The sequence below is a fragment of the Lucilia cuprina genome, chromosome 6 (assembly GCF_022045245.1).
Source record: "Lucilia cuprina isolate Lc7/37 chromosome 6, ASM2204524v1, whole genome shotgun sequence".
Taxonomy (NCBI): domain Eukaryota; kingdom Metazoa; phylum Arthropoda; class Insecta; order Diptera; family Calliphoridae; genus Lucilia; species Lucilia cuprina.
In genome coordinates this window covers 30,148,560-30,175,916 of record NC_060954.1, presented here as the reverse complement: position 1 = coordinate 30,175,916, position 27,357 = coordinate 30,148,560, and the positions used below count along the sequence as shown (strand labels likewise).

The 27,357-nt window shown below is 32.4% G+C and overlaps 1 protein-coding gene across 1 annotated transcript in view; it reads left to right on the top strand.

Moving 5' to 3' along the window:
- The window catches only part of LOC111682897 (potassium voltage-gated channel subfamily H member 8), a 227,754-nt gene that overhangs the window by 21,643 nt on the left and 178,754 nt on the right, over positions 1-27,357 (top strand). The window contains exon 5 of the mRNA XM_046953397.1: positions 1,688-1,953. Within this exon, the coding sequence (XP_046809353.1) occupies positions 1,688-1,953 (266 nt within the window). The remainder of the gene's footprint in view (positions 1-1,687; positions 1,954-27,357) is intronic.

The window sequence follows — 27,357 nt, the reverse complement described above, 5'->3', positions numbered from 1 at the left end:
TCAGATATACTTAAGCCACTTATTGTTTAATAAAATTGTGGACATTTAAGTAAAATTTTGAAGGGGGCTTTTTATAGGTGCTGGGGTCAAATGAGGCCCTTTAATAATAAAATTCATTAGGGTCATAAAGGCTGGTATATATCTTGATTTTGCATCTTTTTTCGAGATACGAGTATCCGTGATTCGATTATTCGTCAACATCAATTATCCGTGATGGAAAAATACATTTTTTTGCATCGACTTAATTTTAATTTGGATTGACTTAAATTTTTCAGCATCGTTTAACCGTGATTACCTCTATTATCCGTAATTATAATCAAAATTCTGTTATTTTCTTAACAATCATGAACAATTAGAACAAATCAGAAAGGGGAGTTCCCGTAAAAAGAAAATACTAAATTAAACATTAAACGATTATTTTTAGAAATTATATAATATGAAATCCTTATCTACTGTTTACTTTTTTCTGACAAAATTTTTTTCCATATTTTTTAATCATTTATGAATATAAAATCCTTGAATTATTTCATTTTTATATGAATATGTACATATTCATTTATTAATTAATAAAAACATCTATTAAAAAGTAGAAAAAGTTGGCACTCAATTAACCGGGAAAATCGATTATACAGAATGCTTCCAGTCCCGACCATCACGGAAAATCGAGGTCTCACTGTATTAAATAAATAAATATATGTACTTAAATAAAAGAGAGTTTGCTTGCAAATACAATTAGAAACAAAAATTAAGTATTATCTTTAATTAATTTCTTAAGCGTAAGTCTTTGGAAACTTATTAATTAAATACACTATGAACTACGTGTTTTTTTTTTGTTAACTAGTACCCTGCAAACATTATTGGAGTATATGATCTGTTCAGAAATCTTATGGTATGAATACATGTTCTATGTTGATTTTAAATAACTTGCTTTACAAGGATCATGTTATGGTTTAGACCAGTCCATTACACGCGTGTAAGGAGAAGTCTAACCCCATATTTTGTAAAACATTTCATACAAATTTTAAAATACAAAAACAATTTATATGAGAAATGAAGTGAGGGGAAGGTGATCACACAATAACCCCCTACAAACACTATGTATACCCAGCGTGCTTTTCTATCCTAAAACAATATATGAGTACCATGTCCCCCATTCATAGTCTGTCCATCATTTGTCCTAAATGTCTTGACACATAAGTGGCTACAGAAATTGGAGGACTGTAGTTATTACATCTTTTTCAGACATACTAATATAAGATTTTCTTTATAAGGAAGGTGATACGCCCACTTTATTACGGAAGCTCATTTTGTTTTCGTATGTTCAAGTCGTTCATAGAAAATTTAAGGACAATATATGTTTAAGTTTTTAAGACATGCGATTTTTAATACTGATTTTAGAAGTGAGCGTGGCACCTCGCACACTTGCAATTTTTAAATAAGAGGGAGCTTACAGTTCCTTACATAATTTGGAAGACAATTTACACAATATTTTGAATTAGGCTATTATGTATTTTAAAAGCAATAAAATAATATTAAAATTCTAATAACTAAATGTTTTTTTCTTTTCTGCCTTTTTAAATTTTTTGGGTGTTTCATTCATATTTGTTATCTGCACTTTTTCATCGCTTGTCTTGATGTTCGTGCGCACTTTACCTGTGTTGTTCATTTGTTTGCTTCATTTTGTAAGTTTTTGCCCTTACAGCTGCTCTTTTGGGCGCACGTTTTCGTGCCGGCTCAAACGCTGGTATGCTTGGTTTAGGAGGACTTCCAGGTTTAAGTGGCGAAATTGGTGGATCTACAATGGATGGCGACGAAGAAGGAAGTGATTGTAACAATTTAAATGTTCCAGCAGGCTGTAATATGGGTAGAAGACGAAGCAGGGCAGTGCTTTACCAACTTTCTGGGCACTACAAACCAGAAAAAGGAGTAAAAACAAAACTGAAAATTGGAAATGTGAGTATAAATTGCATTATATTAAATGACCTTAATTCAGTCGTTATTTATTGTAAGTTTGAAAAAATAAAATGGGGTTTAACAGAATTTTGATAAAATTTTGACTGATTTTGCTGATTAAAAGAGCATTCTCTGATAGAATCATACCAGAAATAACAATTTTGTTGCCGAGTTGCCAAAAATGTTTAGTAAAATATTTTTCAGGCGTGTGCAGGATGCACTAAGTAAGGTGAAATCGTTAAGGCAGCTGATTTTAATATGTTTATTTAAAAAGTTTACAAATAAGAAAATTCAAATGAAGAAGATTTAAAACATTGTCCTGCTGCAGATACAAGCTAAATGTAACGACGGTTTTGTGGGTAATATTGTGAAATACACAAGAACTATTTCTTTCCAATGTTTATTATTTCTCAATTTTAGAAATTTCATTTTGACAAAACCCAACTCTAGACAACAAAAAAATTATTGTGTTTGTTGCCGAAACGATCCCACCTTACTTTTTACATCATGGACGTGTGTTTTTTATTTTTTCTTTTTGAAGTTCTTATTTAACTTTATTGAAATCAAAGTATAACAAGTAGTCCGACTCTTTGACAGCAGTACCTAACTCTAAGCATGTGTAAGTGAAAAAGTACATAACTCTAAATATGTGTTAGTAACAAAAATGTATATGTATTGGTGCATTCCAAACACACATAGTTTTATAAAAAAGTTACAATTTTAAATTTGTTCGAATTTTCAATACCAAAAATTGAAACTCTGTTTGAAAATTCAAATTAAACAACAAAAATATTTTTTTTTCAATTTAGGAAAATTAAACAAAATTTTGTATGAAAAGTGCAATAAAATTATTTTAAAAAATTACAGATTTTTGTGCACAACCGTAATTTCGCGTACAATACTTAAAAGTGGCAAAAAAATACAGTAAAACTCGCTTAAAGAGAACTCGGTTATTACGAACATATTTTCAAGTCCCGATATTTTCATAACTTTTTTCATACAAAAAACATCTCTTATAACGAACTTGATTATTACGAATCCTATTATAAAACGAACTATTTTTTCAGTCCCTCAATTTCATACAATTATTCCTTTATAACGAACTTCAAAATTATGTGCTGAAATCATAACAAAATATTTAACATTGTAGGAAAAAAAACTTAAATTCGTTATGAATTATATGAACAAGTAACATTAGCCACAATTTTTTTGTCTATAACTTTTTTGATTATAATTTTTCATATATTTTCCTTTCATTTTTAGTACAAATATGTATCTTAAGATCTGTGAAAAAGTTGAACATACTTGAACTTCAGTTTCATTTGCATGAACAATTTGTTGACGTTTTTTTTCATAATGGCTGTGTGCCAAAAGGTAGCAAAGTTCTATGGTAAAATAAAATTTTCTTATGGCGGAAAATATTATCACTTTTGCTGTGCCAAACGAAATATTATTTGATTACATGAATTTATTTTAATAATTCATTTATTTTAAATAAGTCATTCCGTGTGTAACACATCGAAATATTGCTCTAAGACCCCATAAAGTATATATTCTGGGACCTCGTAAGATTCTAAGACGATCTAGCCATGTCCGTCCGTCTGTCTGTTGTTGGCACGATAGCGTCCACAAAATAAGGGATATTGAGATGAAATTTTCCCAAATTTTTTTATTGATCAGAAATGTTTGGTATTGAAAATGGGAAAAATCAGTCAACGATTTCACATAGTCCCCATACAAATGTACCCCCGGAATATTGTACAAATAGCTTCAAATATTCACTAATTCGTTGTTTATGAAGCAAATACCACAAAATTTCGCATAGGTCAGTTTTTTGACATCTGCAAAATAATTCTGCATTATGGCGGACATAGGACCATAATTGGCCCTATCCCCCATATAAGGTCCCCTTTAGAAAATGACTAAATAACTGATTACTGGCTTAAAAATTGGAATATAGCGATGAAATTCGACACACAAAAGTTTTATGCAAGCCAATATCTCCCAATCAAATTTTATGTATATCGGTCCATAATGGGTCCACCTAAATGCGGTCCCGTTGTGTTACCCAAGTGGTCGTAGGGGTACGCTTGACTATTACCCTCTACTTCCAGATTTAAACCAACCGGTTTGATTCACAAAGTTTAGGATATTCTTCAGGCATATCCCAGATAGCTCATCCATACAAGATAAAGCAGCAAGGCCAAAACATTGTTCTCTGCTTTCATTGAAAGATGGGCAATAGCAGAGAAGGTGAGGTATTGTTTCCTCTTCTTCCTCATTATTACAACTCCTACAGTAGTCGTTATATTCGAGACCCATTCTTCTGGCATGATTACCAATAGTACAGTGTCCCATTATGAGGGATATCAGCATTCTAATCTGTTCCCTGCGAATGCTCAATAGCAAGCTTGACTGCACACAGAGAAAAAACATGGTTGTGGTAACCATGTTCTAAGAGCAACATATTATGGTTAAAATTATGATTGTGGTATAAATATATTTTGGTAAATATATATGGTTTGTAACAATTTTAAAATATCATATTATGGTTAAAATCAGCTAAAACATTTTATCATAATACTTTTTATTTATAATATTGTTTGTTATACATGACTACATTATGATCCAAATCGTTAAAAATATGTATTCGAAATCAAATTTATTTTGATTACTGAATCAGTACAATTACAGTTTCTAAAAAAGTAAAAACCTCAAACCGATTTAAAAATTTAAATTTAATTCCCGAAAACATAACTACATTATTATATACAAAGTGAAATAAGTATTTATACATATAATGTTATAAACCAAATGAGAATTATTTCAACTATTTTATTTTCGCTTTAAACAGACATAAAATAACAAAACATATAATGGTTATTTATAACAACATAACATAAAATGGTTATATAACATATAACAACATAACATATAATGGTTATCAGTAAGTTGAAATATTTGTTAGTAACAAATAATGTTTTAGTCGTTACCATTACCATTACTGCGTGTGGGAGCGTCATATAGAGGCCAAATTGACCTCGAATTGAGACAGGTGGTTTCACTGAACCATCTGATTTGAGCCATTTCATATAGTTCGTTATGAACCAGTAACTTACAGTTAGTAAGAGAGATACCAGTAAATGCGTCGATTTCATCTTCCCCTCTCATCGTACCATTTCTGGCAAGTTCGTCAACTATACTGTTTCCCTGACAATTACTATGTCCAGGGACCCATATTAGCGTTATCCTAGATTATCTCGCTATCTCGTTCAAAGATACCTGGCATTCTTCGGTTAACCAAGATGTCGTAAAGACACCTGCTAGATTTTTAATCGCAGCTTTGCTGTCCGTATATATACATTAGAGTGCTCCAAGCTTGTATGAAGGAAAAAAAATTTATCCTACAGGCCATCCCCTACCCTAGAATTGTTCTACGGGTTATAAAAATAAGTCGTGCAAAAAAATAGGTCAATAGGATTACGTTAACTGGTGCCGCAACGGCTCTGAAGTTCGAAGATGCATTTACAAGGGGAAAATATGCAATTTTTTCAGTTTTCACAAAAGTTTTGTCATTAAACAATTTGTTTTGCTTTTTATTGTCAAAGAATCGTAATGTACACAGAATTAGTATTACAAAAAGATAAAAAAACACAAAAATTGGTTGAAAAATGTAAAAGTTATTAAAAATTCCTCAGGCCATTATCGTGTCTCAGAGCACTTGAATTCAAAATGTGATAAAAAATAAAAATATTTTTGAAAATATTCTAATAAAACAATTGTATTACTTAAAATACATCTGTAGTTACTTGAATATGAGTTTTTGTCTTTATAGAATAACGTAAACCTGTTCTCAGCTATGGTCGAAAAATTTCGATATTTTTAACGGTCGTTTCAAAATTCAAATTTTAGTTTTTTTGATACTTTGTTAAACAAATTTCAATATTTTTGGGAGAACTCATAGGGATTTATGGACAACCCACTAGGGAATAAAACAGTAAAAAAATAGGTCAATACCTCTTATAGTTTGCCTGTACCTGCAATTTGAATTCAGCGGATTTCGAGAAAAACCCATTTTTATGTAATATTTTGCAAAATTAGCCTTTTTATTATATTGTTGTGTATTTTAAATGGAACCTTTTGTAATAAATTTAAGTCCACATATTTCTAAATAAAAATCAAAGATTTCATGCAATTTGGACGCAATTAACCCATAAACTTTAAAGGTCAAATTTTGTAATATTTGCAATTTTTGATGGAAACTAGTCGAAATTGTTTCTACTTTTAGGTAGATTATCATAAAACTTAAGAAATTTATTTATTACCAACCGATATTTACAACAAAAGTGAAAAAATAAATTAACCCTTAAGCGGCCTTGGGGTCAAAATGATCCCGATGTTTTAAAAATATGCCAATTAGGACATATTTCAATAAAACCCCTTTGCAATCCCATTAATTCAGCTTAAAAAATTTAGGCATTAAACCTTTTTGAATATGGTGTCAATTTGAACCAAAGTATTTTTTCAGTAATACTTTTTGTCAGGGTTTGTTTTTGCTTCACTGTGTTTTGCTTTTTCTTATTTGCTTAACTACAACTACGAGAAAATGAAACAGCAAAGTCAAAAAATCAAAATTAAACTCATTAGCTGTAGTGGTACAGTGAAATGTTTTCTGCTAACGCAGTCAATCATAGCGATTAATTTCAAACGATCACTACTGCTTACAGCGTTTCAGCTCTTGTGGTTTCTCTTGTGCTTTTGCTGTACTTATTTGCTGCGCTCTTTTACTTTGTAAAGAACTGCTTAAAAGTTTTATAATGTATATAAAATAACTGTGTCTTTGCACCATTCTCTTTGAAATGGTGCAAACACACAGTTAATTTCTATACATTATAAAAACATTAAGCAGTTCTTTACAAAGTAAAAGAGCGCAGCAAATAAGTACAGCAAAAGCACAAGAGAAACCTCAAGAGCTGAAACGCTGCAAGCAGTAGTGATCGTTTGAAATTAATCGCTGTGACTGACTGCGTTAGCAGAAAACATTTCACTGTACCACTACAGCTAATGAGTTTGTTTCTGTTTCTTCGACTTTGCTGTTTGCTTTTGCTTTGGGTACAACTGCAAAAAAACTTTAAGCAAAGCAGAAATTTAGGTGCTTTTTCTTATTTCAAGCAAGCAATACAAACCCTGCTTTGTAATCAATGTAAATTTGGTATTAAAAACTAAGATATCATAATTTATATTTGTGATATAGTTTTCCAGTTTTATTATACCCTTCACTTTCGTGAGAAGGGTATATATAAGTTTGTCATTCCGTTTGTAATTTCTATAATATAATTTTCCGACCCTATAAAGTATATATATTCTTGATCCTTATAGATAGCGGAGTCGATTAAGCCATGTCCGTCTGTCTGTCTGTCTGTTGAAATCAGTTTTTAGAGGACCCCAGATATTGGCGATGTCTGAATCTTCAATAATTCTATTAGACATGCATTCGAGAAGATCGCTATTTAAAATCAGCAAAATCGGTCGGTAAATAACGGAGATATGAGCAAAAATCCGAGACAACCTCTGAAAATTTCATCAAAAAATTGTTAAAAAAGCAACAAAAACACTGTGTGTAGATGTATTTGGTTTTATTCAGCTGTTTATTTTGTTGTATGTTTGGAATTCAAACATACAAAGTATACACAGCAAAAAAATATGATTTGCATTTTTTGTTAAAATAAAATAATTTTCCCTTTTGTTTTGCAAATAAGGGGGGGTGTTCAAAATTCGAAACTTAGTTTTTTTGGAGCACTCTAATATACATATATTACCCGATATTTGATAATACCTCAGCCAGTTTGCGACTCGCTTTATAGCAGAAATATCTGCCTGTAAAATACTGCAATAATTAGGTAGCCTAAAAGAGGATTTGATTCCAAATCTTTCAATGTAAAAGGCACCACCCACTCTTCCACTCCTATTGGAGCCGTCAGTGAAAACATTCGTTACACCATCCGTTGAGTGTGACTCGTGTGCTGAATTCCTATTTGGAATTCGGACGTGAAAGCGTCTTTCGAAGTAAGGTTTCGCAACGCAATAGTCTACATTAAGATGCAAAGATTCGAAGTGTTTAATTATTCGTGAGTGCCCTATACCTCTACTACCGGACCACGAACCACACGCGTTTAGTCTGATTGCAGAATTAAAGGCTAGTTAAATCAGCTGGTAACCAATTCATTATGGTTAGCTGGGCCTTCGTTGGCGTCGTCCTCATTACTCCCGTGATTAGGATTACAATATTTTCCAATGCCTGCCACCAAACAATAACACCATAAAATAATATGGGCTTAACAACTGCTTTGAAGATCCTGTTGCTGATCAACCCCTAGACAATCAATTGCGTCTATAATGGCATAGGATTCGACATTGTTAAAGGCACCTTCAATGTCCAGGAAGGCTACAAGGGAGTACTCTTTGTGCGCTAGTGAACTTTCTACATGTCCCACTAGCGAGTTTAGAGCCGTTTCAACAGACTTGCCTTTGGTATAGGCATGTTGTGATTTGGAGATCAATTCCGTAGGGATAGTTAATCTCAGGTGTACATCAATGACTCTCTCAAGAGTCTTGAGAAGAAAAGACGCGAGACTGATTGGAGATTTGTATGGGTCAAAACTGTTAAGCGCCCATTGGATTCTCTCTCTATTAATGGCAAGTATCAGACGTTAAATGAACCGGGGTTGCAGTCTCTTCATTAAGAGGTTGACAGCCCGGAAAGTGAGTGTCCATCAGAACTTCCAAAGATTCTCTGCAGGACATAGTCCAGTTACCACAGGGCTTTTGAATATAGCTCGGGACAACATGTGAAGTAGACAGAATTTTGCGAAGTCGATTGGTCTCGGAAGAACCTTCAACATTCGTGCAGATGTCCCTCCACGCCTTCCGCTTTGCATTTCTGGTCAATTTTTTGAAACGATTCACTGAGGTCTTATAGGGTATCCAGTTATAGGTCCTTTTTGCCTCATTGAACAGTTTACGACATACTTTTCTAGCATTCGCTATTTCAGTGTTCCACCGATCATAAAGTCTATATAACGATGGTCTGACAAAGAACAGTCATTTGATACGGTCCAATGCGTAATACATTCGCGGTGCTTAGCACTCACGAGAGTAATGTCTAGTACCTCACTTCTGTTAGATACAATGAAAGTGGGTTCTTAACCCCTATTTACTACTTCCAAATTTCTACTAATAATGAAATTGAAAAGTTGCTCACCTCTTGTGTTGGTGTCACTGCTACCCCAGATACTGTGGTGCAAATTAGCGTCAGCACATATGACGACAGGGATGTTGTGCATATTCGCCTTGTCTACCAATCTTCGGACATTGTTGTTGGGAGGACAATCTCCGTAACTGTGGGCCATATAGCTTGCAACCAGCCATGTAGTTATCCCGCCATGTTCTAGTGCGGCTGCAACCGTATTTCCTTAACTGAAATCAGATAAGATGAAGAAGTGAAGAGAGCTCTTGGCCAGAATACAGGACCTTACTTTACCTGAACTTTTAACATACAGGATTTTATAGTGCTTATGTTGTAGTCCGTAAACCCGATCTTGGTGGATCCATGGTTCTTGTACCATCCTCCTGTAAAATTTATACAAGTCAAAATTTACCAAATTTTATGTGGATCGGTCCATAATTGACCCCTATATAAGGCCCCCTTCAGAGAACGACTTTAACATTAATTATGGGCGTAAAAATACGAATATAGCGAAGAAATTTGACATAAGTATGTATCTTAGGAACCAAGACCTTTCCACCAAATTTTATGTGGATTGGTCTATAATTGACCCAACCCCCCATTTAAGGTCCCCTCCATTAAAATACTTTAACGCTCATTACTGCCTTAAAAATACAAGTATAGCGATGAAATTTCACAGAAGTAAGTTTTTCACAAAGCCAAATTCTCTTTTCCAAATTTTATGTGGAACAAGCCTTAATTGACCCTACCCCCAACATAAGGTCCCTATCAGAAAAATACTTTAAGGTCCATTACTGGCTTAAAAATACGAGTATAGTAGTAAAATTCGACTCAATTAAGTTCCTTGCTAGTCAAAAACTCTTAACTTAATTTTATGTGGATCGAGCCTTAATTGAGCTACCCTCATATAATGTCCCCTTCAAAAAATTAATTATTGGGATAAAAAACGAGTAAAGCGATGAAATTGAATATAAACATGACCTGTAGGAACCAAGATCGTTCTACAAAATTTTACCGAGATCGGTCTATAATTGACGCTATCCCCATATAAAGCCCTTCAGAAAAATACTTTAAAGCTCAGTACTGTCTTAAAAATACTAGTAGATTTATGAAATTCGACATAAACTAGTTTCGTGTAAGCTAATATCTTTATTTCTTCTAAAGAAACCGAAATCTCTCTATCAATTTTTATGAGGATCAGTCCATAATGATACCACGCCATATAAATTCCGCCTTAAAAAATGATACGAAAAATACGAATACAGCAATGCAATTCGACATAAAACAATTTTGATTTAAAATCTCTACCATATTTTATGACTTTAATGCTCCTTAATGGCTTCAAAATACAATTAGATCGATGGAATTTTAAACAGAATTGAAATCTTCCAACAGACTTTAATGAGAATTGGTCCATATTTGTATGTATAAATAACCCTACTCCCTATAAAAATTAGCACTGTCAATAGTAAAACCCCCAGTAATGGACATCTTTCAAATGTTACTCTGATGTTCTCATTAATATCGATATATAATAATAAAATATTCAAAATATCAAAGTTCATTTATATGGCAGTGATTTGATGGTGGGTATAAAAGATTCGGCATAGCCGAATATAACACTCTTACTTGTTTTATCTGCACTAATGCAAAATGAAAAAAAGTATGTAAAATACTTTTTTAATTTTCAATACCAAAATATACAACATTTTTTTCAGTTTCAATTAAAATGAAATGTCAAAGAATAAAAAATATTTTTTTTTTCGTTTGTAAATTACAAATAATTTTCGGGATTTTAAATAAATGAAAAGTGTCGCAAAAATAATAAACATTAAGTTAAAGTGATAAGAAAAACTAATAAGTGCTAATATCCTCGCAATTTTGCGAAGAAAATTTGTGAGTGCGTTTACTTCTCAGAAGTTTGTTTTATTCTCTCAGAGCTCGTCTGTGTGAAGAGAATAAAAATTTTTGTTTGAAAACCGCTTCAGTTTCGCCTATAGGTACACCATAGTAGAAAAATAGAAGGTAGTGTCAATCTCTCATAATTTTTTAAAATTCTCTTTCTGACATGCTTAAGGATTTTGAAGTTTTCGTTAAATTAGTGATACCATATACAATTTAATGTTTCCTATTTTGTAATGAAATTTCTATAGCTTTAAAAAAAATTATAAAAATAATTTAAAATCAGTTAGAAAATATAATAACCATTTTTTTGAATTAAAATCATATATTTAAATTTTAAAAACCTAATTTGTAAAAAATTGTCGCCAGGCATTGGCGAGAAATAAAAAATTTTGTACGAGGAAGAGAAAAAGGTAATTACAAGAATTGTAAGGAAAAGATAACAAACAAAAATCATGTACCTGATTTCGAAATTAAAAGAAAAAAATTTTCTACGAAATTAATAAACAAACAAATTAAGTTTTAAACGATAATTTAATTGGAAAAAGTGCCTGTGCTCCCTACATAGACAGTCGCAGCCACCAGCAATGACAAACAACTAAAGTGTTTAGTGCGTATTAATAAAAATGTTGGCGAGATTACAGAAACAAAAACCAACTTTTTAAACCATTTTGGAATACCTAAATTCATTTGTTAAATATTCATTGTCAATTAATACAAATTATATGTCAAATTTGTTAAATTTTTCTAAAATAGATTTAGGTAAGAACATTTTTAAACGATTTTATCTAGGTCGAACATTTTTTCGAATTAGGTTTTAAAATCTTTTGAAGGAAAACAAATATTCACACAGTAATAAAAAAAGTGAAAAAATATCACTTAATAAACCCGAAATGTTTTTTATTTGTAAGTTTGTAGAGGAAATCATTTTTATTTAAATAAATTAACTACACATTTTTTGTAAAATATGTCTGGAAATCCATTATTATAGTGGCCGCAAGATAATTGCGAGTTTAAAAAAGAATTGGTTGCTAGCATTGTGAACACCCCCTGAAAATGTTGCTAGTATTGTAATCCGGCTTAATGGTTTTTTATACCCACCATCAAAAAACACATCGAAATATTATTAGACCCATAGACCCATGAAAGTACATATATTTTAGGTTCTTATTAAATTCTAAGACGATCTCGCCATGTCTGTATATCCGTCTGTCTGTTGAAATCATGATAGGGACCACACGGAAGGAGCTAGACAGTTGAAATTTCCCATAAATATTCTCTATTGCTAGGGTGGACCTCCAACAGCTTTTACGAGCATAACTCCTTTAAAAGAACAAGTATAGCGATGAAATTCGACAGAAGTAAGTTTCATATAAGCCAAAATTTTGCTACTAAATTTTTTGAGGATCGATCCATAATCGTCCCTACCACCAATATAAGGTCCACTTAAAAAATAGCTCTAATAAAATATAGCAATAAAATTATACACACATAAGTTCTGTATATGAATATGTATATGAATATTTTCAATCTCGAAAAACTCAAAAAGCACAAAAATCCGCAAAATGTTAAAAATGATTATAATTCTACACATAACGGATATACAATAATTATGGACAGTTTTGGGCATTTGTGTTACTTTTTTTCTTTAATGTTTTGCAAATCAATTAAATTATAATTATCCTTTGAAATTAACTGGGCATTTTGACACTTGTTACCATTACTATGTTTTAAAAATTCGAAAAAAACGAAAAATAATATTACTATTCCTAAAGAAAAAGTATTTTTTTTACAATAGAATGTCATATAATTAACATCTAGTACAGGTCCTTCAACAGGAATTATTATTACATTTCAAATAGTTTTTTTTTCATCAACTTTAAACTTAGCTCAAGCTCAAATCAAAGCTTCTAGGAAAATTGTTGTGATATATCTTTTGTTTTATAAAGATCAGTTTTCATTTTTGACTTATCGCTGACCCATCGTGTAATGTAAAGAAAGTTTGTAATGACTATTGGACATAAAAAAATACTAAAACTCTGAAGGACATGTTTAAATGGTGCGATGGGTTTACCCAGTCCCATGGTTTATCCAGTCATTCTTAATTTTCGTCGCAGGGTTGCTAATTTTTCGGAAATGAAATATCTGAGGAAGTTGGAAGTTTGTTTTATAAAGACTTATCGCTGACCCATCCTGTAATGTAAAGAAATTTTGTAATAACTATTGCACGTAAAAAATACGGAAAATTTGAAGGACATATTTGAATGTTTAAATAGTTCGATGGGTTTACCCAATCCCAAGTGAAACGATTTTTAAAAAAACTATCCATTCATTCTTAATTTTCGTCGCAGGGTTGCTAATTTTTCGGAAATAAAATATCTGAGGAAGTTGGAAGAATGTTAAAGCTTGTAAGTAATAACTGATATGTTTCAATAATGAAAGAGGTTAATGACAAAATCCAGAAATAAATTATGAGACAAACGATTTTGTAGCAGACGACTGTAGTCGTAAAAATCAACAAGAAATGTTTTTTTAAGAAAATGCACAGAAAAGTTTTTATATAATCATGTATGCATGTACTTTTATATAGTTTAATAACGCTTCTATTTAGAAAATTGTAAGTTTGAAAATCTTCAAATGCCAGTACGTGTTCTCATTAATTTTTAACAATTTGTAACTGAATTTCGTTCGTATACTTTACACAATTAGGACGAGAAAGTATGAGAATGATAGATATAGATTTTTTTTATTTTACTTAATATTTTTTCTCTAGTAAATGATATCGAGCCTTAATCTTAACCAGGGCTAGGATTTCTATGCAAAAGCATATTTGTAGTCAGTAGCTCGAAATAACTTTTAACTAGTTTTCTTTTTGAATCAAAGAATTTGCTACAAAATGGCAACGATTTGTTGTTGCATATTTTGTTATAAATGCATAAATTACATATATTTTGCATATTTACAACATTTTTATAGCATATTTTGCATATCTTTTAATTTTTCTAAAACAAATTGTTTTGTTTTTTCTGTATTTCATATTTTTACAAAAATGCGGTATTTACATTTATAATTTTTTTAAAATCAATATCAACGAATTTCGATTTAACATCAAAATACTAGGTTCTATGAAATACAATTTTACATAGTTTTATTTAATTTTTAAAACCAAAATAGTGCGGAAGGTATTTTAAGTTTGTGCTGCTTATTGTAACGTTAAAAATATTGCTCCACAAAGTATCGGTTCAGTATTAATTTCTGAGTCTGCCCTTCTGTGTGCCATTATAAAATGACAACTTGATGAAAATTTGTTCTTACATCTCCCTCATGTACATAATTCACTTAAAAACATTACCAAACGATAAAATTCGGATAAAATATAATTTTTACAAAAATTCATTCATTCACCAAATTTTATTAAAGTTGCTATCAAGCTTTTCACTTTCAGAAATGAAATATATACTATTTTAAGTTGTTTCTTAGTCTTTATATTTGTCATTCTCGTGGTCGTGGTTTCGTTAAAGTGGTACTATAATACACAAAGCATACATAAAGTTTTTGTTGTCGAAAACTGAATATCTATTAATATGTACCTTCACAAAGAAATATTTTTGGTGCATATTTTTTACATTTTGAGTGCATATTTTCCCATTTTATAGTGCATATTATAAAGGGGGTTTTACATTACAATACTTTGTATTAATATCAGAGTTTCATTGTCTTTAATACAAAATAAAATTTGTTGTCAAAATGTATTGAAGAATTTATTATGAAGAATATCATGCTGAAAAATAAAAGAAACTCAATTTACAAATTAAAATCCAACAGAAAACTACAAATAAATTGTGTATTTTGTAAAGAAATACATTTTAAAAATTTTCTAAAAGCTTAATACATTTCAAACTACAAAATGTTTTAGTTTTTCAGAATACAATACATTTTCAAATAATACTTTGTAATGTAAAGTACCTTTAAGCGCATATTTTTAATTTTTTAGTGCATGAAAATCCTTCCCTGATCATAACAATTTATCAAAGGTTTATAAGACAATTTTCATACACATTTTGTTCTATAAACCTTTGATAAATTTTTATGAATAAGGCAGATCAAATATATGTCCACAACATATTTTGATATTTGAAATAGTAAATAAAAGCAAGCGAAACAAATATTTTAGCCCAGCAAAATAAGGGTTTTGCTGCGGAATTTCAGATAGCCAAATGAAAATTGACACATAGTTTCCCCTTAGCTTAATTAGTAAGGTATTAAAAGTCACCGAAAATATTGTGTACTGTAATTTCTGTTATATATCTTTTCACAGCATCAATCTCTGATTCATAATTTAATGTCTATCTAAAATTTCCGATGGGGCCACAGGTCATAATTATGAATATAATTTAAAACAAGTAAGAGTTCTATATTCAGTGTTAAAAAAAACAGTCAGTACCAAAAAGTATTCATTTACATCACATACTTCGAGCCCAACATGCTTAATTTCATGTTTCTAGATTAAATATCTAATTCAGACTCTAAATACTTAATTTCATATTCCTAGTTACAATATTATAGAAAATTGAAAAAGTTCCTTTTAGAAAACAAAAAAGTATCAAAAAGTTAATTTTCTTCTGTTTTCATCTAATTCCGACTCTACCTACTTAATTTCATACTTCTAGGTTCATTATTATAGAAAATTTTAGAACGAAAAAGTACTAAAAAAATCCCCTTTGATGTGTTCTCTAATCCGGGCTCTACATACTTAATTTCATGTTTCTGGGTTCATTATTATAGAAAACTCAAAGAGTAGCTTTTGAAAAGCGAAAAATTTCCCTTTTATGGGTTCTCAGCTTATTCCGAATCCACATACTTAATTTCATGTTCCTAGGTTCAATATTATAGAATATTAAAAAAGTATCTTTTGAAAAACGAAGTACTAAAAGTTCCCTTTTATTGGTCCTCACCTAATACAGGCTCTAGATGCTTAATTTCATGTTTCTGTGTTCAATATTATATAAATTTCAAAAAGTACCTTTTTAGGTTCTTACCCTATCAAGGACCTTCATGTTAAAATTTCATGTTTCTAGATTCAATATTATAGAAAATTCAAAAAGTACCTTTTGTAGAGTGAAACAGTACCAAAAAGACCCTTTTTATGTGTTCTAGCCTAATCCGGGCTCTACATACTTAATTTCATGTTTCTGGGTTCATTATTATAGAAAACTCAAAAAGTAGCTTTCGAAAAGCGAAAAAGTACCAAAAAGTTCCCTTTTATGGATTCTCACCTAATTCCGAATCTTCATAATTAATTTCATATTCCTAGGTTCAATATTATAGTATATTCAAACAGCGCATTTTGAAATCGAAAAAGTACCAAAAGGTTCCATTTTATCAGTTCTCACTTAATTCTTAATTTCATATTTCAAAAGTACCTTTTGAAAAATAAAAAAGTTAGTACATACTTTTTGAATTCTCACTTAAATTCGACTTTACACCATATACCGGCGTATAGAGAGGTAGATGAAAAAACTCTACACACACTATTAGTATTTTTTGAATGAAATTGCACAGAAAAAATATATTTGGCTATTTTCAATTTTGAAGATTAAATTGGGAATTTTTATAAAAAAATATAACCAATAGACATAAGAATGATTATTTCTTTACATAGAAAGAACATTTTAAAATAAAATGTACAAAAAAGGTATCAAATAACCATGATCTTATTTACTTTCATTGTTATGCATTCTAAAAAAAACTATTAAACTATTTAATATAGAAAATTTTAAAAGTACCTTTTGAAGAACGAAAAAGTAACACTATGTTCCCTTTTATGGCTTCTTACTTAAGACAGGCCTTTGCTTAAGGCCTAACTATAATATGATTACATAAACTGAAGTCAGCGAACACATAAATAACGTATATGACAAACGAAATCAATTGTTTGTTTATTATACACAAAGAAAAAAGTGAAAAATGCACTTTTTTATTACGTTTGGCACATAAATGTATTTTGAATGCACGTAAGTACATTATAGCCACATAAAAGTTTCCTAGGATTTTCTTAAGCACTTGAGAGACTTTTCGTTCGATTTTGTTGTTTGGTGGAGTTTTCCAGTTTTTCCTACCGAGCGCGTCTCCGGGTGGCGGATAGGGGGTGGTGATGGACCATTTGTTCTCTTTAATTTCACTTAAGCTGAGGGAGGGCAGATTGTCCACCACCTGGGAATATTATATTCCCCGCGGACCAAAAAACTGGAAAAAACAAGTATGGAATATAAAAAGATAAAAGTTACGGTGCAGGGCCTAAATAACCCAGTACCGGCGGCAAGTGTTGATCTACTCGCGAGTCACGTATCGTCGTCATCCTGCAATCGTGAGCAAAATACTACTACGGAGGTATCTGAGGCAAGAAGTATCATTTCTCCCGTGGAGTTGACAACTGAGAATAACCCTAAGAAGAAAAAAGAGCTCCCCGTCTTCTAATACACAGTCGAAGCCAAGCCATACTTCACTCAAAGGAACCTCAATTGAGAATCCTACAAGTAAGGTGACAACGCCAAGCCAGATATTCCGAAGACTAACACGTCGGCGAAATCAACCTCGAAGGTAAGGGTATCTCAAAAGAAGCCCCGAAAAAAGAGAAAGGAGAAGCTAGACGGAGGAAAAGGAAGAGAGCCATCTTAGCCAATGTTGCCAGAAGTATTCACCGGGACGATCTCTGCTATGCAGTTTATGATGCCGGTAATCCGACAGACAAAATTACAACAGACCAACAGAGCAAAATAGAAGATCTGGTCAACAATAAGCAAGCAATCGCTTCAAAGAGCAAACAACCAATAGAGAGCGTGAGTTGCGAGTTCAGCATGGGCGTAATGTTGATGAGGTTGGCATCTCACCAGTTAGCACCCAAAAGAACTTGGTGGAAAGTATCCCTCCTCCATGGGACGGCGCTAGGCTGGGACTGGCAAAGAAGAGCGAGCTTCCGGTGCTCTTAAAGTCCACTGTCTACATAAAAAGATGGGGCAGTAAACTAGCTAATGAACGTGTACTGGAAATTCTTGGAGGTCAAAATGCTGAGCTGGCCGTGGAAAAATTGGACGTCTTTTATAGGAAAGAAGAACCTGAGGGAACTTTATTTGTAATAGGTATCGACCAGAAATCTCCCGCCAAGAATAAAGGTAGGGCTTACTTCGCCTCTAAAGCTGTCATATTCAAAATTGGGAAGATGCCGATTAGAAGGGCTGTTACAACAAGCCTCGAAAAGGACACTAAAAAACTAAGACCACGGCTGATAAAGCTGAGGAGTCAAATCCTAAAATCGAGGAATTTACCATTAACTACTCACTAGAAGGAAATGTAGTTGCCCTTTCCAAAATTGGAAAGGCTCCGATTGAAAGGGCCCTGAAAACCGGCCCCGACAAGGACACTAAAACACATAAGACAGCACCCAAAGCATCATTAGCAAGTACTGGCAATGTTGAGGAGTCAAATCCTAAATGCGAGGAGAAAATCACTCACCCGCCAGAAGACAGAACAGCAGTGATCTCCAGAATTGGGAATGTGTATATTAAAAATACTGCTATTCCTATGTCTGATAAGAACATCAACAGCCATCAACAGTACCCACTGCATTTATAGCCACTTCAGACTACCCGGAGGAGTCAAATCCAAAGAGCGAGGAGGTGACCACTAACTCGCTGGAAGACAGTTTAATGGATGACCATGATTGAGGTTATCCAAATAAACCTCCACCGGAGCGAGACAGCTACCAACGCTCTGATGGCTAAAATTTAAACAGGTAAAATACATATAGCTTTAATCCAGGAACCTTGGACGATTCCCAACAAGGTTTCTGGATTAAATCACGTAAATTTCCAACTTTTCTACGCTGATACAGGGTCTCGTCCAAGAACATGTATCTTATGTCACAAGAACTTATATTTTCTTCTCTCAACAGGATTATCAACATTGGATGCAACGGTGCGTCGGATCTGATGAAACTGGTTGAAGAGGCACAAAAGAAAAATAAGAAAATTGTAATAGGTTGTGATGCCAACTAGCACCATGTAACTTGGGGTAGTACAAACGCCAATCGCAGGGGACAAGCCCTTATGGATTTCCTTAATACTAAAGACTTGATAACATTGAACTTATGTAATAAAGCTACCTTCGTCAATAGAATCAAAGAAGAAGTATAATAAGAAAACGTTCACAAGTGCCCTGGTTGAATCGTTCGAGGACAGCTGCCCTCGGCGGTAGCGGAGATCTGCCCAGGAAAAACCCTGGTTAACTGGGGAGATCCGGAACATTGGAAAGACTCTTCGCAAACTATTTAACCGGGCACGGCGTAAAAAGACCGCAGTATACTAGGATGAGTATCATAATAAACTTGGTGAATAGAAGAAAATCTTCAGAAAAGCCAAACGAGACTCCTGAAAACTTTTCTGTGAACAGGTAGATAGCGTAAATGATTATGGAAGATAAAAAATTCCTATCCAAAACTCATGTCCAACCGGAATCCATGATCGATGACACGGGCAGGAGGCTTGAGGATATGGAGGTGATAATGAAACTCCTAATGGACTCTCATTTCCCACCCGGTGTATCGAATAACATAGATGAACCGATATTGGAGGAAGGGGAGGGTAACATGGAAATATTTATTACATCTAACATGGTTAAAGGGGCAATCAAGAGCTTTGCTCCCTATAAAGCTGCAGGGCCGGATGACATTTTCACTGCACTTTTGCAGATGGAGGTGGGACTGGTTTCCGTACATCTGTCACAGATATTCACTGCATGCTTAAAATTCGCATATACCCCAGTTAAATGGCAAGATGCAAGGGTAATATTTATACTAGCTATCGACCGATAAGTCTTACGTCCTTCCTACTTAAAACCTTGGAACGGATAGTCGATAGCATGGTAAAAAGCAGAGTTTACCATACATAAACCTTAAATATAAGCAGCATGCTTATGTAAAGGGACGATCAGTGGAAACCGCTTTAATCGAAGTCGTCCACTACATAGGTGAATCTTTCGATAGCAAACTGTATACACTGGCGGTATGCATTGACATCGAAGGCGCTTTCAATAACGTGCACACTGATACCGTAACTGGATCAACTACATGCTAAGGAACAGATGGATAAGCTGCGAGATGTACGATATAGCTATAAGGTATTTCGTGGTATACCACAGGGTGTCATTTTGTCTCCTTTACTCTGGGTTACCACGATTAATAGCCTCCTAAGGACCCTAACCGAGAAATGACTTAGACCTGTCTGCTATGCAGACGATGTCGTAATACTTTTAAAGGGAAAGGATCCAAATTACTTGTGTAGAAGAGCTGTCTTTTCACAAGAAAGACAAAAATTTCTACATATACTGAACCTTGCTTCGTGGGCAAGAAGATACCGGGGACAGACAAAGTTAAGTACTTAGGTACTTAACTTTGTCCGGAAATTAAAATAAAGGATAGGATCAACAAGGCACATCGGTGCTGGGCGACATGTAGGAGAACCATAGGCATAAAATGGGGTCTTAGTCATGCTATGACAAATTGGCTTTATAAAAGTGTAATTAGACCAATTCTAGGTTATGCTTCATTAATCTGGTGGACTGCTTTGGACAAAAATTGTAATATCAAACTACTACAGGGAGCTCTCCAGAATTGGGAATGTGTCTATTAAAAATACTGCTATTCCTATGACTGATAAGTACACCGCAGAGATATCAACAGTACCCACTGCATCAGGCTACCCGGAGGAGTCAAATCCGAAGAGCGAGGAGGTGACCACCAACTCGCTGGAAGATAGTTTAATGGATAACCATGATTGAGGTTATCCAAATAAACCTCCATTGGGGCGAGACAGCTACCAATGCTCTGATGGCTAAAATTATCACAGCTAAAATACATATAGCTTTAATCCAGGAACCTTGGACGATTCGAATCAAGGTTTCTGAATTAATTACGTAAATTTCCAACTTATCTACGCTGATACAGGGTCTCGCCCGAACGGCTCTTTACTTTAGGCGAACTGGCCAAAAATGGTTATAGGACACGTCACAATGTGTACTGGACACATTGGAAGGTTATACACATTCATCGGACGTGCCTGATCACATACCAGTCACAGAATATGTCGGAAACTTTGAAACGCTAATCCCAGATATAATGTCATGGTCAAGCGCAGGCAATTAGGTGTTATTAGGTGATAGAATTAAATCTAAGGCCGTATTGGATTGTAAGAAAGCTTTACCTGAATACTCTCCCAGAGGTAAGGTTTACATCATATGGGTATCAGGCCACTCGGGAGTAGTCGGCAACGAAAGGGCGAATGTAAAAGCTTTAAAGGGAAGGGAGCTCGATGTAGTTAACCTGACAAACGCAAAACCATTCGACGCAACAAAAGCTGAATTAAAAATATGGATCAGAGAATCCCATAAGGCCTCTTGGAATAATGAAACGGTGGGTAGCACCACAAAGATTCTATGGGGTGACCATGATGAGAGCAAGACGAGAAATCTCCTCAAAATGAGCAAGTCTTCCAGTTTCCAGTTTCTAAACATGGAAAAATAATACATTCAGTGAACAACTTTTTTCATGAATTGGAGCACACAACAGTCCCGATAGTAGTATAGATCCTCCTATCAACCTAACCTAAGTACATTATAGTTTGTCACATACGTTTTATATATGTTCGTACAGTTGCTTAAGCTGACTTCAGTTTATGTAAGCATATTATAGTTAGTCCTTTATATATAATTTAATAAAATTTGGGGGAAATATTACTCTAAATATGTAGATTGTGACATCATAAATATGACCTGTGATACCATCTGAAATTATAGATATACACTATGGGTCGTAGAGCGAACAAGAGTGCTATATTCGGCTGTGCCGAATCTTATATACCCTTCACCGTAGTGTATTTTGAACATATTAGTTTTTTTAATTGTTTTGCCGACAACATTATTATTACGCCAAAAGCAAAACAAAAGGAACCACAACAATACCGAACGAAAAAAGAAACAAGTAAGAAAGTATAGACGATATTACTTTGATTCCGATTTATTTAAGCAATTTATTGACGAAAAACATATTTTCTAAAGAGGCCTTATAAAATGGGATGGATAGATTTGTAATTATATAATATTTGTCTGTGCTAAATTTCTTTGCAATAACAGTGTTAAGAAATTAATTGCGGATATTCAAATCATTTTCTGAAGGGGGCTTTTTATGTGGGCTATGGTCAAAGCCTGATCATTTCGAAATTCAGCAAGGTCATCAAGGTCGAGCTTTCATCGAGATACATTTATATTATACATAATTATTAGCTCCAAAGACAAACTTAGATATACCATTCTCACGAAGGTTAAGGGTATAATTAGATATAAAACGTGTAATAGTGTAAGTACCCAGCAACATTTTGGAATACCTGGTAAGCCAGAAAGTAATATTGGAAGTCAGTAGAAACTACTTACTCTTAGGGGTATTTTTGTTCGACGTTGACCAACAAATAAGTATTTACCTGAAACAACTAAATATGTGGTTACAACAATAACATTTCCTTCTCTTCACAGACGAGTTCTGTGTAAATTCAACACACTTGTGAGAACTCAATTCTCTCACAATACTTCAAAACTTTTTTATACAATTTTATCGCATTTTACAATCCGAAATATTTTTATTTTTCACAAATTTAAAAAAAAAATTTTAATTTTTTTGACAATTAATTTTTGTGTGTTGGAATTAAAATTGACAAAACAAAGTTGTATATTTTGGTATTGAAAATGAAAACATTATTTGAAATAAACTTATTTTTTTTGCAAAAAAAGAGATTTTAAGTCCGAAAAATATATTTATTAAATGTTTACTGAATAGATGTGGGCAAAATAAATTAAAAAATCTGCGAATGTAGAAATTTAAATGTTATTTATTTTTCCTAAAATTTTTATGTACGATTTTATGCAAGTATGTATGTTTGGAAAGTGTGGTTAAAGTGGTTGAAGCTCCAATACTAAGAGTGTGCCAAACCGTAGCAATGTTCTATGGTAATATAAAATGTTTCTATGATGAGAATTTTTTTTATTTTCCTGTGCCAAATGAAAACTTATTAGACGTTAATAATATTTGACAATTATTTTTAAAATATAAAAAGCGGTTACGAAAATGAAATTTTTCCAAAAATATTTGCCAATGATTATTGCAATTCTTTTGCAAATAAGAGCACAGCAAATGGTAGACATTTTAGTTGTTTTAACCCGAAATAAACGAATTCGCGAGGTAACTTTAAAATGTATAAGTATTTCCGTTTGTTTTTAAACAAATTCTTTCAAGGGTGTGTTATATATTCAACCTACAGTTCATTCCAAGGTTGTAAATGCAATTATGAATGGGGATGATAATATAATCAAAATACATCTAAGGCTTTCTGCAAGTTCATTTAAGAAAATTGTGGAACATGTACCTAAAAAACATCACGGTTGGTGCATAGAATAATGTGCTTTTTATATTGGATGGCCTGTGGATGTAGCTACAGAGTTGTTGCAGGTTTCTTGGGCATTAGTCGCTACACTGCTAGAAATATAATTAAAAAAATGCTAGACGAAATTATTTCTATGCGGTACATTATACACCATGGTAATGTATATAACCACCAAAGGATTTCGGCTAAATTTTGTCAAAAAACTAAATCTGGAGCGTTTAGAAATTTTATTGGTGCTATCGATGGAACCCACATTAGAATAAAATGTCCAACACGAAAGCACGATGAATATTAATCATAAAAAGTTTTACTCCATTCAGGTGCAAGTAGTTTTGGACTCACTTATAAATTGTCTCAACTAAAACTTTATTCTTTCTATCCAGGTTCAAGCAGTGGTCGATTCGGTTTATAAATTCACCGACGTTTTTGTAGGGTATCCAGGATCGGTATATGATAAAATATTGTTTGTAAATAGTTCTCTATATGCTAAAGGGGACTATCTACCGGGGATAAGGGATATCCTTGCCAGCTATCTCCGGTACCAGTCATTACACCTTTTAAAGAACCTTTAACACCAAACCAATCTAGATTTAATCTTGCACATAGCAGGGGAAGAATTATAGTGGAATCTGCATTTGGGTTACTAAAAAACCGATGGAGAAATATTTTTAACAGAGAATTGGAGTTAAAGATTGAAAATTGTATTAAAACTGGGTTTGCGGCTTTTATACTCCACAATATATGCATTCTACAACATGACTTTGAACCATCATCAGAAATTATTGAAAATGACTCCTTTGAAATAGTTTCTCCTGATACAAATAGAATTATAAGTGACTCTAATGAGGGTATTAGAAAGATAAATGAATTTTTTAATGAATTCCTTCAGAATGATAGAGCCAAAGTATAACAAGCAGTCCGACTCTCACATATAAGAAATTACTCTCTCACATCTACGAGTACCGTGTGAATTCGACTCTCTTGTGAGAAATTAAAACTTGTCAAAACACTCAAATGTTTAACTTACTTTTTTGGCCACTTTTAAGGATCGTACGCGAAATTGCAGTTATCCACAAAAAACTGCAATTTTTTAAAATAGTTTTAAAGAACTTTTAATTTAATATTTTGTTTAATTTTCTTGAACTGGAAAATTTTTTTGTTAATTTATTGACATTTCATTTTTGTTGTTGAATTTTATTTTACAAACAGAGTTTCAATTTTTGGTATTGAAAATTCGAACAAATTTAAAATTGTAACTTTTTTATAAAACTCTGCGTGTTTAGAACATAAATTAATAAATAGATACGAAAGTGAGCATAAGAAATATTACTCTCTCACATGTACAGGTTCTGTGTGAATTTAATATAATTGTATGAGTATTTTTATTTTTGTTTACATAAAATAACAAAAATATGAAAGTACCCTACCCTACCACATTGCGAGTAAGTAGCAATAAGTTATTTAGTATTTTTTAATGTAGAAGTAATATTCAAGAGATTGATGTTTGCTTAATTAATGAATGTACTACTCATTTTAACAATATATAGTCAAAATTTCGTATATATAAAATTTGTTGAGTCGAATTTTATAAATACCCTATTCTTGTATAGCATGTACCGCTTACAAAATATTTCAATAGGCTAATTTATGGACGGATTACATCATTACATCGACGCAGGTGTTACAAACTTTAAGACATAAACAAAATGCCGTTCCCATTAGTGTGGTGTAGGGTGTACTTTGACTGCATTTGGGCTGCTTTGAAATTAACAATAATCGTTCATATCAAGCGTTAATTTTAGAATTAGCACAATTCCTTTGGCAAAATAGCCCCTGCTGCTGCAATAAACACTGCTAAAAGTTATGTTTTTCCTATAAAATTCTTGAAAACATTTTCAGAAAAAAAACAAATTTTTCAATCGTTTTTATTTTTTTAATATAATTTTTAAGTGTCAATATTGACTCAACCCAGCAAACACAAAGAGTTTATTTATAATTAAGAATAATTTTTAACGAAGATGTTTCTTACATTGGTCAACTGATATTGAATAAAAATGGCTAATTCAAAACATTATTTCATAAAATATCGAAATATAATGTCAAACAAAAATATAAAAACTTTTTAAACGAAAGAGTTTGTGTTTGTTGGGTTACATATTTTTCAGACTTAGGTTCTGTCATGCTCAGATTCGCTTCTATGTATAAAATTATTCTATGGTTTAGAATGCACCAATACATACACATTTTTGTTACTAACACATATTTAGACTTAGGTACGTTTTCACTAACACATGCTTAGAGTTAGGTACTGCTGTCAAAGAGTCGGACTACATGTTATACTTTGGATAGAGCATAATTCGGATATAACGTATTATATAAATGGTCTCATATTACAATACCTTCTTTTTTGAAAATTATTTGCTGCCTTATAATAAAACGATTACTAAAGTTAGCAAAGGTTTAAAACTGTTTTTTAATAATCTTTTTTGGTTAAGGGTCTTTTTTCTGATACAAAATTTTCTTAAGGAGACCTTATAATGGGGGAAAGGTTAATTAATAATGGATGGATTATGATGCAGATATCAATAAAGTGATTCTATATCGATTGGTATGTAAACTTTAAGGGGTTTATTATAGGCCGTTTTAGGTTAATATAAAATTTGTTTAAATCAGTAACAAGTCGATCATATGGTGCGCTATGTTTAAAATATGATTTATTTTTAATAAGAAAACATTGTTGTATGTATGTATGAATGTATGTATGTATGTATGTATGTATGTATGTATGTATGTATGTATGTATGTATGTATGTATGTATATATGTATGTATGTATGTATGTATGTATGTATGTATGTATGTATGTATGTATGTATGTATGTTGCAATTTTAATTACAAACACTATTACAAACATTAACACTCAGTCAGAATCTGAATCCGATGATACGAATAACCCAGAAGTATCAATGTGTGGGTAATCGGTTTGGACCATTTGCCCAAAAAGAGAAAGCAAAGAGGATATTTTTTTGTTCATTTTTTTATCTGCTCCTCCATTTTTTGCAGTTCTGGGCGTAATTTGGATAAGGAAGTGGGAGCAGTTTTTGGACTTGGCTTCTCCTTTTCAGCACTAATTATTCCATCCCCGCTATCAATAAGGAACGGAGGATGGTAATTATCTTTTTTTGAGGCATAAGTATGGATAGTTTTGAAAAACTCCCAGTCGTGTGCCTCTTCCGCTGTCGCTTCTTCTCCAGTTCCCTCACCAGAACGATATTTCAAAAAACTTTTATATTTATTCATGAGAGCAATCCATTGAGTTTTGCATGCATTTTTCTCATCTCCAATTTGACCATTTTATTCGAATGCAATTTTTCTATAAAAACAATTACATAAGTATATAATACAATTTCATATAAAAATGATGATTACCTCCAGCCTTCATTACTATTGGCATTCTTCCCAGTGAAAAAATCGTCCTTTTCAATCCTTTTTTTGGATTAAGAGGTGACGCTTAGCAATACTTCCTAAAAATTATTTCAAATTAACCAAATAATCTTATAAGTCAATATTACTTACATATAATGTAACTTTTTTTCGTTCTTTTTGCTGGGGGCTCCATTTTTTAATAATTTAGAAATATAAAAAAACGTTATTTTTTAAAATACATATTTTAGTTTTGTGCTTTTTATATTTATTTTAAGTTTGTCATAAATTTATACATTTGCCAAAATTTTATGTAGCTCTTGGTGCTAATGAAATTTTATTCACCTC